The sequence below is a fragment of the Natator depressus genome, chromosome 4 (genome assembly GCF_965152275.1).
Source record: "Natator depressus isolate rNatDep1 chromosome 4, rNatDep2.hap1, whole genome shotgun sequence".
NCBI classification, from domain to species: Eukaryota; Metazoa; Chordata; order Testudines; family Cheloniidae; genus Natator; species Natator depressus.
The window spans coordinates 89,781,969-89,799,401 of record NC_134237.1 but is presented as its reverse complement, the minus strand read 5'-3'; the positions used below and the strand labels follow the sequence as shown (position 1 = coordinate 89,799,401).

General features: G+C 43.2%; 1 protein-coding gene across 3 annotated transcripts in view; it reads right to left on the bottom strand.

Moving 5' to 3' along the window:
• LNX1 (ligand of numb-protein X 1) overlaps positions 1 to 17,433 on the bottom strand; it is a 127,165-nt gene that overhangs the window by 4,729 nt on the left and 105,003 nt on the right. For all 3 annotated transcript variants that reach the window (XM_074951398.1, XM_074951399.1, XM_074951400.1), the window contains 2 exons: positions 12,452 to 12,629; positions 4,616 to 4,844 (listed from right to left, as the gene is read on the bottom strand). In XM_074951398.1, the coding sequence (XP_074807499.1) occupies positions 4,616 to 4,844; positions 12,452 to 12,629 (407 nt within the window). The remainder of the gene's footprint in view (positions 1 to 4,615; positions 4,845 to 12,451; positions 12,630 to 17,433) is intronic.

The following is a 17,433-nucleotide window of genomic DNA, read 5'->3' as shown; positions in this document are numbered from 1 at the left end:
GGGCCTGAAAGCTGCACAGAAACAAGGAAATAAGTAAGGCTCCAATGGAGTTGTCTGGATATTTCAGCACGTAAGGAATGAAAAGCCACCTGCTCTGCATGGCTGGGAGAGAGGGGGTTACAAGTGGAGAGTTTGAGAATAAGAAGGGGGTAGTTGTGAGTTTTGTAGTAGTAAAAATTGAGTTAAATAGCACCATAAAGAGAAAATGAAATGATGTACACTTGCATCATCTGTACTAATGGCTGTGGAGCAGCTTGAGGGTTCTCGGTATACAAGGAAAAACTCTATCTGTGGATTATTCACCTAGTTAGACCACAGTGGTTCCTTTGGAGCTGCTGCGGTATAGGGAATAATGTCCACTTTGGACCATACTAATTTATAGATTACCACTCTATGGAAGATAGTGATTGGTATTTTTTTTTTTTAATGCTTAGGAGGATTTTCTCTGCATACAAACACACTGAGTGACAAAAAGTAGCTTCTGTACTTCCCTGAGGATAACAATGCTGTCAGACCCTTGTTTTATAACACCATTACAAATACAGTTGCCCATCATAATGTTATGTACTCAGCAAACTAGTCCAGCACTTCATATGAAGCTGTCATAGATGCATTAAGAGATTAAAACACACTTTAACTGCCTTCTCTTTACTTAAATCAGATTCAAATAGTAAGCCGTATAATACCCTGCCCCTGGCTGCTTCATCTTTGTCTCTGAAATAATGCATATTGAAAGATCTTTTTTAAACTGTTTCACATTTAATACTTCAGAAGGACAGCCTGGGTCGGCAGACAAAACTTGATTTCCCTATCAGGTATCAAATTTCATGTTTTCCCCTTGTTATAATGGATCAAAGTTACAGAACAATTTAGTTCAAACTTTCAATATAATGGGTCTGTAAAACTGGCATTTGCTTGTGTACTGAATGGGGATTAGAGGTGTGTTAGAAAGTTCTGCTTAAAGCAAGACCATTAAAATGGGGGAGTGCTTGTCCAATTTCACGTCAGAGCCAGTTCTGCCACTGATTCTGTGCGACACCTTGGATAACTCCTCTCTACTCCGCTGTGAAGTGAAGCAAAGACTACTATTCACAGTACGTCTGTGAAGTATTTGATCTATAATGTATTTTTAAAAGTAGTTGGGGGGGAGGGGAATGTGAGGATAAAGAGAAGGAAGGAGGGCAAAATTAGCAAGGGTAGAAAAATTACTGTAGCCCTGGGAAAGCGTAACTTCGCTCTAGCTGCTGTGCAGTATTTTCTTCATCACCTTCAAGAGTATAAATTTCCTTCAACAACAAATGCTCTGTATTCCTCAACAGCCAACTGAGTAGAAAAAAACAAATGTTAAGAAATAACTATGCCGGATAAGGATGATGATTAGTCTTTACTTCAATAGATCTGACTACCAGCAAACATACCCGCCACTCATGTGGTCCCTACTATCTAGCTCAGGTAATTGCTAGAAGCCCACTGTTTCATGACCACCACATAGTGTGTCATATTACAGAGGGAACAGAGGCAGTAGTTATTTACACACTAACAAGTCATCTAAAAATGACTTACCAAAGACCAATTTTAAAATAAATATCATTGGAAATTAAATTTCTCCCCATTTCTTGTGAGCTCATTTAAAGAATGTAGAAAGGCGGTGATTCCCGGTGCTTAGCGCCAGGGCCTGACAAGTCAGATGTGGCTTTTAGTGCTGACTTGCTGTGAGCGCTTGAGCAAACTGCCTAAACCTTGGTGTTTATTTCCTCATCTGTACCAACCTTTGTAATGTGCACGTGACCCCTGGAAGAGAGGTGAGCTATATTAGGGGAATGTATTGCTCATTTACAGTATTGGTATCAGCACAGAAGTAAACCCAGAGAGACACTAATCTTAAATCATACAGCTACAATCACAGAAACTAAGGGGAAATAAAACAGGTACTCCAGGTTGTTGCTGAGGCACGTCTCTTCCTTCTCTCTCTCCCTTGCCTCATGTCTTCATGTCATGTTCTATATTTTCACCCATACCATTGTCTCTCCTTTCTGTGTCCCCTTCCCATCTTTCTTATTCTGCCTGCTCTTCCTTCTCTGGCTTCCCATCCTGCAGGAGCAGGCCTGCTTGTTCCTTGCATTGCTCTTTCTTAGGGGCATTGTCTCCTGCTGTTGAACTTTAATTATAGTATCTAAATGTTCCACACAGTGGTATGCCAAAACTTCCTCCCGTTGCACCACACTTGAATATTGAGCAATCAGGATTAACACTGACTAAGCAGAATCATATTTGAATTGAATCATCTTTTCCTAAGACAAGCTTGGGCTATGTAGCAAGGCTGTTGAAAATACCCTTGAAATCTAGTGGGGAGTGGCTCTTGCCAACAACATCCTGGAAGCCTAGTGAAAGGTTAAATTCTCAGACTGGGGGGAAATGAGTTAACGTGTATTAATGATACATGTCCTGGTGACAGAACTTGAAGGACTTCCAGATGTGTAGTGTGGATGCCAGAGAGTCAATGAGAACAGATGGGTAACCATTATTTGTGCTAGATAAGATTGAAGTATCTGATAACATGTATTGTTAAGTGAATAAGTCCAAAGCTGATGCTTGGGGCCTGCCAAACAAGCTAGTACTAATAAGGGTGAAATACACTTCTGTTACTGTCAATTCTAATCATCTTTATTCCCCCTAATTAATTTAAATTTAAGACAACCAGCGCACCAGTTCAGCATACTAATTCCTCTAGTCTTCAGCCACACTGTGGCCCTTTTCTGTGAGTTGCGTTGCAGCTGGGGATATGATTACAATGAATTTCCTGTTTTCAGACCTGCTGACATGGTGGGTAATTTTCCTTCAGTTAAAAGGCTGGGCGTTGTACATGTGCAATTTCTGGAGCAGGGAGGCTAATAAACTCAGATGCTGTTCAAAAGGGTAAAATCCAGCACAGAAAGCCAAAGATATCTGATCGCTTGATCTTAACAGTGTGCTATTGCTTATTGGTACTCTGCATCTCTGACAGTAACTTTATCTTGACTGCAGGACCTGAGACAGAGTAACCACAGTCCTCCTTCAGTGTTTACAGCAGGTGCAGTGAGCTGACTGAGGGAAAGCTTCCTAAAGGTGGTCTTAAGCTGCATTTTCCTCAGCAATAGGCAATGCATTGTATTTATATTGAATCACTAAGAGTAAAGTTTAGATTTCTGTTGGCTTAGGAGGGAGAACTGTAAATTGTAGAGACGGGAGCTCTCAATCCCTATGGTTAGCTATGCAGCAATACAGAGGCAGAGGGTGTGTTCTAGGGGTGATACTGGCATCTGACTGGTTCACCAGAACCATAGCGAAGGCTAAATTAAAATCCACCCTCAGTTGCTGATAAATATTCTAGTTTCTACGTAAAAGTAAAGAAGGGAAAAATCTATTGGTCTAGGCTATCTAGCCCCCGAATGAAGAGATGTACCTAACCCTAAAGACGGCACAAATTTGCTTTTCACACTTCGTGCCCTTCACCCACATACAAGTGGGGTATTCCATCTTTGCACTCAGACTAAATTCAGAACCACCTCACCACAGGCCTGATGTAGTAAGACACAACAAAACCCAAAGAAGCTTCACCTTGGCCTTCCCAGCAGGCCTTGCCGCAAGCTGAGAAAGGGCCTGTAAAATGGCCTAACGTGGAATAGTAAGGAATAGAATCTAGCTAGAGTATAAATACCCCCAAAAAGCAAAACCATGAAGCTGTGTACATAAAACCTAAATAACCCAACTGGTTTCACCCTGGTCCTCCATGCAGCGGCGCCACCTGACATTGCCCTTTTAAAAGGAAAAGGGATATTCTGAACAGCCATTGAGTTCAGGTTAATAGGTAAAGCATATATAAACTGTTGGGTCAACTTCTGCAGTCCTAGAAATCAATGAGAGTTTTGTTCCATTTAAGAATTGAAATTTCAGCATTAGCTCAATGTAAATCCCTGATACAGGGCAAGTCTTCATTAAAAGCTCAGGTTCAAACAACATTGCAAGATGCAGATTTATGCGTTCTGAAGATGTTAAAATGCCCTGTGTATGTAAGACAATTAAACTACACACTATGTGGCTTTTATTTTTACTAAAACTACAAAACAGCTGCTTCCTGTATCTTACAAATGAACTTTTCTCAGGCAGGTGGTGGAGTCAGGGAAGGCGATTCTGAGAAATGCACCAACTGCGTGCACTTTTTAACATCTGGGCAAAGTCAAACAGTTCAGCTGTATTTAACAAACACAGGATCTGTGAAGCTTGAGCGCTGCAGGGGTAGTTTTGGACTTTTCAGGGTGGTCCAGAGGGCCCAGATCTAAGTTCTATGAGCTCCTGAATCCATTCAGACTTTTCCCTTCCTTCTCTAACACATTTTCAGCTATAGGACTGTTCAGGATCTTTCTTTCCTCCCTTAAAAGCAGTCCTGTGTGTCTATTTTCCATATATGTATACACAATTACAAAGGGGAGGTATTTAAAATAAAGGTTTTTGACAGAGCCTGGATTTAATTAAGATGTCAGTGTAATGAATCAGGCCAAAAAGCAAGAGCCATCCAAGACACATAAATCTTTCCTCCCACTCCCCTTCAACACAAGGATGTAATTTTTGGACTTACCGCGGGAGCTCAAGCCACATAACCCAGGAAGGTGACCATTCACTGTTATCTGATGTGTTCTGATTGGTGTCAGGGAGTGATACATGGCTCATGTCCTCCAGGGCCTCACATTCTTTCATTTCCAAGGCTTTGAGTACTACAGAGGAGGTGGTGTTTTTCAACAGGGCTACTGCCTCGCTACGGCTGACACCAGTCAGGTCAATTCCATTCACATTCAGCAAAATGTCACCTGAAGGACAATAAGCAGAACCATTATAAAAGGAGAAAATGGTTTTAAGGCTTTAATTAATTTTTCCTTTTAAACAAAATGCATTTCAGGAATAGGCCAGGGCTGGGAACTTGTTGCCTGTCAAAAGTGGTTGGTAATATTTTCATACGAAATAAAGGTGAGGCATAAAATAGACCATAAAATAGACCCTGAGAGTGAGATGAGGGGCTGAATTCAAACATGCATCAGCGCAGCCAAGATGGGCAAAGGTAGTATTTTTGGTCACACTACTCCTCCACCCTGGATCAGAGGGCAGCCAAGGGTCCCTGAGGTAACAGAGAGCAGTCTAAGGGCTGTTGAATAACACAACCGGCTCACTGCCCAGCATTAAACAAGGTTTGGCATACACCGACCTCAGTCTGCTTTGAACCATGGCAAACACCATTACAAATCCCTTTAGCTTTTTCTTAAAGAGACAGAAAAGAAGGAAAAACAGTTAATGTGAAGTATTAAGTAAGGTTTTTATTTTAACAATATCCCTTTCCCGTTAGCTGCCAAGAGTTTTTAGATGGAAAACCCCCTTGTTTGACAGTCTTTTAGATGGGATAAAAGATGGGGAAGAGAGAAGAATTTAGCGGAGATGGGCTGGAGCTGTCATCGTTGTTAAAGTCTGATCCCATTTCCTAGAAGACAAACACACACAAGAGGGACGAGAAAAGAACAGCGAAGATAGAAAATGCAGCTTCTGTCTCTGATATTAATTTCACTTGCAACCTCACTGTGGAAAAACACAGGCATGGCACATGGTCTTATCAGCCACTCCGAGACCTGGCAAACTCATGTCAGCATCAGGCTATGTAGAACATTGGTTTTGCTGCCTCTTTCTGGTCACAGGCTTACAGTACTTTTGCAAAATGTACAGTCATGGCTGGCTAAGCCTGACTCTTATCAGACACAAGGAAAAAGGAGAGAGAGAGAGAGAGGGGAAAGAGAAGAAAAATAAGGTAAGGAAAGAAAAGGACACAGAGGGCCGCGGGGGAGGGAAGGAAGTTTCATATTTTAGGTGGAGGTTGGATTTCAGCTGATAGAGGTGTAAATGTCATCTGGTTCTCTCTTCCTTTGGCCCTGTCTGGTCATGATTAGGATGAAGGACGTTTGGCATCTCAGGAGATGGTGGGGGTTGCAGTCATGATGGTGCAGCTCACTCCAGTAGGTAATTCCTCCCCCCCCCAAAATTTCTCTAAGGATTCCAAAAGGCAGTGATGGGCAGAATAGCCCATCTCATTGTTATTTTATCTCCCAGTTAGGCCTAATTTCTGACACACCAATTATTGGTTCACTGATTTCTGGGTTTATACTTCTCTTGTTTACCAAGCCTTTTTGTCTGGACAAATTCAGACTTTCAAACTTGCTTTTGCACCTTTTCCTATCAACATTTGTTGTTACAGGTTGTTGTGATATCTTATGAACTTACACTCACTTTTTACCATTGAGGGTAAATTACGGTAAATTTGTAGGCTCAATTATCACAACAGGTCTACTCTAAGAAGGATGGGTGTATAGATGATCCGTTGAGATTGTTATGCTGGGTGAGGTTCTCCAGCGAACAGGGAGCTCTGATGATGTCCTCCCCACCCCTGGCACACCACCTACAGCAGGTGAGGGGCTGGATGGGAGTGCCACAGAGATGTGCTTATGCATCAGATGAGAAGTCCCTTACATGGAGGCAATGGGATGAGGTGGATGAGGCTTTCTTCCGGCAACTCACGGAAGCTACTAGATCGCATGCCCTGATTCTCATGGGTGACTTTAATTTTCCTGATATCTGCTGGGAGAGCAATACAGCGGTGCATAGACAATCCAGGAAGTTTTTGGAAAGCGTAGGGGACAATTTCCTGGCGCAAGTGCTAGGGGAGCCAACTAGGGGGGGCGCTTTTCTTGACCTGCTGCTCACAAACCGGGTAGAATTAGTGGGGGAAGCAAAAGTGGATGGGAATCTGGGAGGCAGTGACCATGAGTTGGTTGAGTTCAGGATCCTGACGCAGGGAAGAAAGGTAAGCAGCAGGATACGGACCCTGGACTTCAGGAAAGCAGACTTCGACTCCCTCAGGGAACAGATGGCCAGGATCCCCTGGGGGACTAACATGAAGGGGAAGGGAGTCCAGGAGAGCTGGCTGTATTTCAAGGAATCCCTGTTGAGGTTACAGGGACAAACCATCCCGATGAGTCGAAAGAATAGTAAATATGGCAGGCGACCAGCTTGGCTTAATGGTGAAATCCTAGCGGATCTTAAACATAAAAAAGAAGCTTACAAGAAGTGGAAGGTTGGACATATGACCAGGGAAGAGTATAAAAATATTGCTCGGGCATGTAGGAAAGATATCAGGAGGGCCAAATCGCACCTGGAGCTGCAGCTAGCAAGAGATGTCAAGAGTAACAAGAAGGGTTTCTTCAGGTATGTTGGCAACAAGAAGAAAGCCAAGGAAAGTGTGGGCCCCTTACTGAATGAGGGAGGCAACCTAGTGACAGAGGATGTGGAAAAAGCTAATGTACTCAATGCTTTTTTTGCCTCTGTTTTCACTAACAAGGTCAGCTCCCAGACTGCTGCGCTGGGCATCACAGAATGGGGAAGAGATGGCCAGCCCTCTGTGGAGATAGAGGTGGTTAGGGACTATTTAGAAAAGCTGGACGTGCACAAGTCCATGGGGCCGGACGAGTTGCATCCGAGAGTGCTGAAGGAATTGGCGGCTGTGATTGCAGAGCCCTTGGCCACTATCTTTGAAAACTCGTGGCGAATGGGGGAAGTCCCGGATGACTGGAAAAAGGCTAATGTAGTGCCAATCTTTAAAAAAGGGAAGAAGGAGGATCCTGGGAACTACAGGCCAGTCAGCCTCACCTCAGTCCCTGGAAAAATCATGGAGCAGGTCCTCAAAGAATCAATCCTGAAGCACTTACATGAGAGGAAAGTGATCAGGAACAGTCAGCATGGGTTCACCAAGGGAAGGTCATGCCTGACTAATCTAATCGCCTTTTATGATGAGATTACTGGTTCTGTGGATGAAGGGAAAGCAGTGGATGTATTGTTTCTTGACTTTAGCAAAGCTTTTGACACGGTCTCCCACAGTATTCTTGTCAGCAAGTTAAGGAAGTATGGGCTAGATGAATGCACTATAAGGTGGGTAGAAAGCTGGCTAGATTGTCGGGCTCAACGGGTAGTGATCAATGGCTCCATGTCTAGTTGGCAGGCGGTGTCAAGTGGTGTGCCCCAGGGGTCGGTCCTGGGGCCGGTTTTGTTCAATATCTTCATAAATGATCTGGAGGATGGTGTGGATTGCACTCTCAGCAAATTTGCGGATGATACTAAACTGGGAGGAGTGGTAGATACGCTGGAGGGGAGGGATAGGATACAGAAGGACCTAGACAAATTGGAGGATTGGGCCAAAAGAAATCTGATGAGGTTCAATAAGGATAAGTGCAGGGTCCCGCACTTAGGATGGAAGAATCCAATGCACCGCTACAGACTAGGGACCGAATGGCTAGGCAGCAGTTCTGCAGAAAAGGACCTAGGGGTGACAGTGGACGAGAAGCTGGATATGAGTCAACAGTGTGCCCTTGTTGCCAAGAAGGCCAATGGCATTTTGGGATGTATAAGTAGGGGCATAGCGAGCAGATCGAGGGACGTGACTGTTCCCCTCTATTCGACACTGGTGAGGCCTCATCTGGAGTACTGTGTCCAGTTTTGGGCCCCACACTACAAGAAGGATGTGGATAAATTGGAGAGAGTCCAGCGAAGGGCAACAAAAATGATTAGGGGTCTAGAGCACATGACTTATGACGAGAGGCTGAGGGAGCTGGGATTGTTTAGTCTGCAGAAGAGAAGAATGAGGGGGGATTTGATAGCTGCTTTCAACTACCTGAAAGGGGGTTCCAAAGAGGATGGCTCTAGACTGTTCTCAATGGTAGCAGATGACAGAACGAGGAGTAATGGTCTCAAGTTGCAATGGGGGAGGTTTAGATTGGATATTAGGAAAAACTTTTTCACTAAGAGGGTGGTGAAACACTGGAATGCGTTACCTAGGGAGGTGGTAGAATCTCCTTCCTTAGAGGTTTTTAAGGTCAGGCTTGACAAAGCCCTGGCTGGGATGATTTAACTGGGAATTGGTCCTGCTTCGAGCAGGGGGTTGGACTAGATGACCTTCTGGGGTCCCTTCCAACCCTGATATTCTATGATTCTATGATTCAATCATCAGCTAATCACGTAGGGCAGCTTTAAGGCCTCTCTACGCTGATGCAGCAGTAAAAATGAAACAAAATGGGGCTGAAGAGCATGGGACTTGAATTCTAAAATTTGAATCCCATCTGGGATGTTGATTCCCTCCCCACCCCATGATTAGTCACCATCTTTCTGCCTCAGTTTCTCTAGCTCTACTGTAGGGATAACACATAGACAACTGCACATGGCACTGTGATAATTAAGGTCTGTAAAGTGCACTTCAAATACTTTTGTACGTGCCACTGTTTTACATTCAGGTGTTTGTTTTCAAACTGAATTTAAAATCTGGAGGAGAAAGCGTTGTTGTTTATTTTATTCCTCCCCCGATGCTATTACTTGTCCTAAACTGAGAACAGCAAATTTAGCAGGTTTTCTGTAAACTTTGTACCAATATATTATTAATGTTTATTTAAATGTGCCTAATGCCTCTGGCTGCCTCACACAATACAACAAATGAAATACAGCAGTTTTAGAAATAAGAATGACCGCATAATTACCAGAGTGAACACACAAAAAAAGAGGGGGAATCTATTAGTGTGACACCATTCTTGAAGAAACAGTAATTCACAATACCAAGTGCTCCCTTTCAACTTGGAACAAGCTCGAAGCTAAAAGCTTTCTGTGGTGCCTCCGGTGCATTTTGTCCTCTCTGTGCCTGCCTCTTAGGCCAGGTCTGCTCCTAAAACATAGGTTGACTTAGCTACACTATTTCATGGCCTGAGCAGAGGTGAAAGTGAGCCAGTACGGGCCGCTATGGTGTACTGGTAAGAAGTGGCTGCCATTACTTTAATGTCGCTCCCCCACCCCCATTGGCCGCTTTGCCAGTAGGCACCCTACTGGCAGAGCTGCTGATGGAGGGGCGGGAGAGGAGGGCAAAAGGGGCAGCTGCCCCAGGGTCCAGCGATTTAAAAGGGCCCGGGGCTCCCAGCCGCCACCACTACCACAGCCCTGCCCCTTCCACCCAAGGCCCCACCCCTTCTGGGGGCCCGGAGCCAGGCCCCCGTACCGGTAAGTCTTTTATGTTACTTTCACCCCTGTCCCTGAGCGACATACTTACGTCGACTTAACCCCCACTCTAGATGCAGCAAGGTTGACAGAAGAATTCTTCCATCGACCTAGCTACCGCCTCCCGGAGAGGTGGATTAGCTACATCGGAAAACCCCTTCCATCAACGTAGGAAGTATCTACACTACTGTATGTGTAGCGCAGACATACCCTTAGACCATCCACTCCTTGTGGCATGGACTATTTGTACAGGCCCTGGTCAGCGCTAAGCCCCTGATCAGTATTTAATTGTAGGTGACACAAATACTGATGCCTATAGTTAAGGTTTCCCAACATTTTCCATTATAAGATTGTGTTTGGCAAAGTTATAAACAGCTGTAAACTTCAAGCATTTGGGCTGAAATTTTCCATGCTAAATGTCTGCCTCAGACTGAATATTTTTGCAAAATTTAAGCCAAGATGATTCAGCCATGTCTCAGAATGAAGCTAGGGGAACATATGTTGTTTTAATGCATAAAATATGTATAAAATTCTTACATCCGTTTTGTGGAGAAGCTCTAGTAGGCTCCGTGCAATGGAACAAGAATACCTACAATTCTGTTGTATGGTGCATCCTCTAGCCCAGGGCTTCAGGAGCTGAGCATGACTTTGTTGCCAGGAACAGAGCAGGGAGACTCTCTACTGTGCTCTCAATGCTCCTCCTGCTGGCACACAGGCAGCAAAGAATAAAAAGAGGAAGCAGCCAGATTGAAATGAGGAAGGGTTAAGAGGAGTGGGATTTGGAGCTGTTTGGAGGCGGGGGAGGGTACTAGAATGAGGGGCTGAAGCGGGATGGAGTCTGGGACTGGGACAGAGACAGGCTGGTGGGGTGTGAGGGAAAGGGTCTGTAACCACTACCGCACATTCCCCTCAGAACCTGGAATAGAACCCATAGTCCCAACGTTTCTCTGCTGTCAGACCCACTGGCAAAATGTGTGTCTCATCTCCGTTTAGTGATTGGCCCACATAGAGGATGAAAACCTATACCTGCTATTAATTACTCTGTTAGCTCAAGAGCCAAGCTCTCTGTGGATCTAAAGGTTCTAACCCTGCTGATGAATCATGTAGAGTAAATATGGGTCTACATTATGGAAATTCTGTTTTTTTCCAGTTTGCTTTTAAAAAAAAAATCTAAGAAATTACATACAAAAACTCTATTAAAATAAAGTTAAGGTTGAAAAGTCAAACACTCAAAAGTTGGGAAATGCTAGAATTAAGGTTACCCATGCGGCCTAATTCGGCTCCCTTGCATGTATGTATTATGATGCAGTCTTTAATTACAGGATCACATACTGTCCTAGGCATCTCTAACTGGGCACTTAATATTAGTGGACAATTTTGACATTAATACTACTGTGAAGAGCACCACTGAAAAGCCCTTGAGGAAATGAATAATTCTGCCTTAAGAGAAGGGTTTGAATAGTGTGCAGTAAATAAGGCTTAGGGCCACACATTGAAAAATGAGGATAAAAACAAAATATTGAAAAGCTGCCCATTAAGTGAGCTCCACCCATCCTGTGCGCTGAATGAGGCAGGGTCCTGTGGAAAAATAGTATGTGACCATGTAATTGAAGACCGTATTATAATACATATGCAGACAAGGGGGCCAAATAAAGTGTGCACGAGCAACCTGAATTTTGTCCTAACTTTGCATGCTTGACTTTAAAGCCTTAACGTTCTTTTAATTTTTTTTGGTATGTAATAAATAATATAGGCCCATTCACCCTCTCCTCATGGTAAAACCCATAGGAATTGATAGTGAAAAGAAAATCTCTGCAAAGATCCCTTTGCTAAGGTCCCACCACATCATCTGGTTGGGGAGAGATTCTTCCCCACCACAGAAAAGACTGGGGGCATGTAGGCTCAGTAGAAGAGGCTATACTATACACCCTCAGGCTGTTTGTTTTTTTTTTTATTAACTTCAGCAGGTCTTTGAGGGTGGTGGGATGACTTACATTACATTACCACTCAACCCCACACTGCCCACTTTTACTGCCTCAGTGCACACGCAGGACCACATAGAGAGCGACCACAGGCTCTGAGAGGAGGGTAGGGGGACAGCACTGCAGAGGTAGCTTAGAGAACCAAGGGCTCCACAGGTGGAGGGTCCCTCCAGCCATAGGTCTCAGAGGCACATGCTCAGCTAAGGCGTTTGCCTTCTTTTAAAAACTCTTTCAGGCTAGTTTCTCTCTCATCTCTGAGAGATATCAAAGTGTCTACAGAAACACCCCTGTGGCACCCCTTTGTGACCTTTCAGTTCGTCAAAAGGGAGCTTTCTATTCAAGCAGGCCTCCAACCCCATTAGCTTTACCTGTTTTCATTCTGCCATCTCTGCTGATGACTCCTCCGGGTTCAACGCTTATCACGTAGATAGGCAAATCCCATTCCATGTGAGATGCTCCACCTGCCACAGTCATTCCCAGTGACTCTGTGTGATCCTTCCGGACAGACACCACCTTCTCATGACAGGTGACAGCATGAAGGGTGTTCTGTGGAGGCCAAATATCAAGTATAAATGCAGTGTACACATACAGCTTTCTGATAGCTTCATCACTTGCAGTAATCAAACTGGAATTAATATGCAGTTGTATAATGACTACTCAGAGGATCTCAAAGCATTTTACAACCCCTGAGCCTCACAACACTTGTGTGGACAGTAAATATGCCTATCCTACTGCTTGGGATTCTGCAGGGTCACAGCTATGACCAAAGCACTCCAAACTGGGATGAGTAAAGTCAGTCACTAAATCCATATTTGGGATTCAGTACTGCTCCCATTAAAGTCAGTGGTGGTTTTGTCATTTACCTTAATGAGAGCAGAATCAGGGCACCTGGACACAAATAAAGTGGCCCGAGTTTTCAGTTAGAAAGCAACCAGAGATTATACACTAGTAAAAAGTTTGGGTGTTCAGCACCTCTGAAAATCAGGCCACTTATTTAGGTGCCTAGATTTAGATTCAGATGCTTAACTTTAGGCATCCAAATTTGAAAACTTTGTCATACATATTTAACAAAGAAGAAACAATATATGGGCTATAAGGAACAAACCTATAGGGGATGGACTATATGACATAATAATTCTTTTCCATCTCTGGCTCTATGAAAATCTTCAGGAGAAACTGGTTAGAAGGATGTGTATTCAACTAGGAAGAATAACAAGGACTTTTATAGAATAAGTGCCAAGGGTCTCTGGTGTGATTCATTTATTGCTGATTTTAAAAGGTTGCTTCTGTGTGATGGCCATATCCAAACTATGAGGAGATTCATCTTTTTTCTCCCAATAGGAAAAGCTAGCCCCTTTGTTAGTCAAGAGTGCTCAGTTTGTTTATACTTTGTGAATAAGGGTCAGACAAATCAACACACACCATCAGATACTGAAGAATCAAAAGGTAACTTAGGTTCTAAAATGTAATACTGGCAGGGAGAGCCTTTCTAATATTCAGATCCAGTTCCCTCCTCAGCATGTGACCTGAATGTGTGAGTGTTTTTTTCCAAAGCACCCCCAATCCCTACCAAATAATTTATAAAATGGATGGGCATTTTTCTCCAAAAAATCTGGATTTAAACTTTACTGAATAACTTTAATTTCCCTAAATAATTCATCTGCTATGTTCCTGCAATTACTTTCTGAATATTCCAGCCTCTAGAGCAGAACTAGGGTGACCAGATGTCCCGATTTTATAGGGACAGTCCCAATTTTTGGCTCTCTCTCTCTTATATAGGCTCCTATTACCCCACCCCCTGTCCCAATTTTTCACACTTGCTGTCTGGTCACCCTAAGCAGAACTGGCACACTACTTTCAAGTTTCAATATAGAAATATAATACATGTGCTGCAGGGCTAACTATTCTTTATGACACGTTAAAAAAGATCTCATCATTCATGAGAGTGACATCACATCTGTGATATGCAAAAAGATGGATCAGTCTCATTCAGGGCTGTAATAATCCCATCCCTGAAATCTCAGATTCAACCACGAAATCCTATTTCAAGTTCTGAGTCAATGGCATAGAGAGAAGAACAATCAAATGTCTGGCTCTTCTGGCAATGGCTAGAGTAAACTTCAAGGAAAGACAGAAGTGGGAAAGTAGGAAAAGGGAACAATTGCATTGGGAAATCTGCTGATGAATGGTTAGTGGGCTTGAGTATGTATATGTTTATAGCATTTTATTTTTAAAGACATATTTAGAATGATGAGACTATAATTCCATCTCAAGAGTTCTGCGATTAAACAAACAAGCTGCATTTATCAGCTGCCCATCCAGCAAAGGACTTCTAGACACTTCAGAAAATAAGCAGAAAATATCAAAACGCTGACATTCCATAACACTTCAGATAATAAAGTCACTAAACGCCATCTAAATGGGTTCCTTCTTATGTCGTAGGGATAGGAATTGCAAAGGTAGCACTGTTATGGATGCTGCATACCACGTAACCCCTGGCCTGAGATGGAACACAGAGAGTCAGAACCTCTGTAAGACGACTTGATAATGTGGTTCGAGAACAACTGAACACTTCCAAAGGCTCTACAGCACAGCTGTGTGAAATCATCCACATTTTCCCCACAAGGATTTTCACAAAAAATGTTCATTGTTCTATTTCGGGTAGTTTCATTCCTGCAAAATATTGTCTTATTTTTTCAAAATTAATATTTTACATGAATGTGTAAAATTGTTATAACTCCACCTTTGCTAAAAATAAACCCAATTTTGCTTTGCTTTACCCATGTACATGCAAAAAATTGCCCCTTTCACTTTGAGAATGGGTTGATTTAACTGAAATTAGCCCTTTTTGGGGGTAGGGGAGGAGAGGAACGCTAATTTTCCAAAAAAGGGCAGGGTTTTGATTTTGCAACAACGTGTCAAAATGATATCCTCTGGATTCAGAGCATGCTTGTTAGCTATTCTGCGTCCACTCTGTCTCAGACATCAAGAGAGTGACTGAGAAACAGAGGCTGTCTCTGCCATATTTCTGAGGAACCAGCGCAGACACGGTCTGCATTTTAGAGGTATGTTGAGAAACCAATTGGCGTAGGTTACTTCTCAGTGGAAAATGACGGAAGAGCTGCTTTACCGCGCGCGCGCACACATGCGCGCGCAATCCAACAGCCAGCTTCCCTTTGAAGATTCCTTGCAGCCCCTATTTTTTAAAGTGCTCAGAGAGAAGCACTGTGAATTCTCAAAGGAGGGGAAGAGGGTGATCAAAGGGAAGTTAAAGCCTTCTTAACAGACACAGGGAGCGCTCTCTTGGAGGTATTGCTGCTAATGAGTTACCCCCAGTTAAAAGGCAATGTTTATTAATGAATGCATTTCAATACATTCTCTTCTAAACAACTACCCTTCTCCATCGTTGTGAAATGACCTTGGAGGCCATGACGGGGAAAACACACAGCTTGTCCCCTTTTCTTTTCTTTGTTTTTTTTAAGTTTACTGTAAAATAATTATTTACAGCAAATTATCACAACCTCAAAGTCATGACGCGTGTCTCACAGGCAACGGACACAGCTGCAGCTGCTTGGAAAATATATATTACCTGCAGGCTAACCCACTCACACAGCTACAGAACATTATGTGCCTGAGCAGCAAGAGCAATGGCTCCGTCTTTAAGGACTGGACAACTTGTTATAAACAATCAATAGGAATAGAAGAAATAGTTACAATTAAAACCAGTGCTATTTTAGTGTCTCGTACTGCGACTGCATTGAAGTCAATGGCAAAACTCCCAATGACTTCAAAGGAGCAGAATCTGGCTCTATTTATATATTACAAATCCTGTTTAACAGATCCCTCTGTAGTACAGGAGAGTGTTTCTGACATCTTTTCCATGCAAGATCAGGCAGCATCAGCAGCACCTCGGGCTTTACATTGCCTTGCTCCTCAGACATGGGAGGATCTCTTACTAAGAACCCTGTCCATGACCAATCATACACCACACTGTATGCAAAATACACTCCCAATACGCACCAAAGAGAATGTATTCAATACAGATCGTGTTGCTACTTCATCACTGCTCTGCTGCCTGTCCTTCTGTTTACCATTGGCATCTGCTTAAAAGAAAGCCTCTTTTCTGCTCTTTCCAGATGGAGGCAGGATGTCATGAGGGCAGTGACTTGGCCAAAAGGGATTCCTGAGTCATTATACAATAACAAATAATACTGGAGTCTGGAGTTTATTCTTGGCACTGAATACATTGGAGACTTGAAGGCAAAACCCAGCACACATTTACATCCGTGCTATATAGTTAACCAGGACAAAACTGGCTCTCTCAGAGAGTTAAAAGAGGGATCAGTGATGTTAACAAAAATCCACCTCTCCCAAGGATGAATTATCCACCCCATAAACTTCACATTAATAACACCAGGTTACATTAATTAGCAATTTCTCTATTAGCCACATTTAATTTAACAATCCCCACTGACGAAGCCAGGTGTAAGATTCACCAAGCCACACATCCAAAGGAAATTGCTTTGACTTGAAAGCATGGACAAGAAGATGTCCATTAGATCTAAGCAAGAGCACATACCATATTACAAGATTCTGGGCTGGCACGCTTAATCCCTGCATTAAGGTCTGATTTTAAAAAATATTTAAGCCCACACGGCTTGCAAAGCCTAATTTTAAAGAGAGTGAATTATGAAAGAATATCATGAAAAAAATACAGGGTATGTACTGAGAAATATCTGGTAAATACTGAGACAAATCCAGAACAATACTCACATGTTCCTGACAAAAGGCAAACAACACTACCACAGTGAGTTAAAGACAGAGTGCACCACAGCAAAACTCTATGGGGCCTGCACATAATCAGTCCCGCTGGCTGTATGAGCGCCTTTGGAGTTATTCAGTCTATTGAATCATAGGTGCCACATTGGAAAAGCAAAGACTAGATTCTAGCTAACCAGCAGGAGTGCACCACAGCATCAGTGTTGTGGGGAAAAGGGGAACAGAACCACCTCCCTCCTTGTGCACCCTTTCAGAAAGAATAAGGCTGTTTGTATACCCTCAGCTAAATGGTGCCAGGGGCATGTGTATGACTGAGGGTATGTCTACATGGTGGGTGATGTGCACTACCAGGGTGTGATTTCTAAAGAACACTAACATATTGCACAATAATTGGTCCATGTAGACCCTGCTGGTGCACCCTAGATTCACAGATTTCAAGGCCAGAGGGGAACATTGTGATCGTCTAGTCTGACCTCCTGTATTGCACACGCCATAGACCTTCCCCAAAATAATTCCTAGATCAGATCTACTAGAAAAATATCCAATCTTGATTTAAAAATTCTCAGTGATG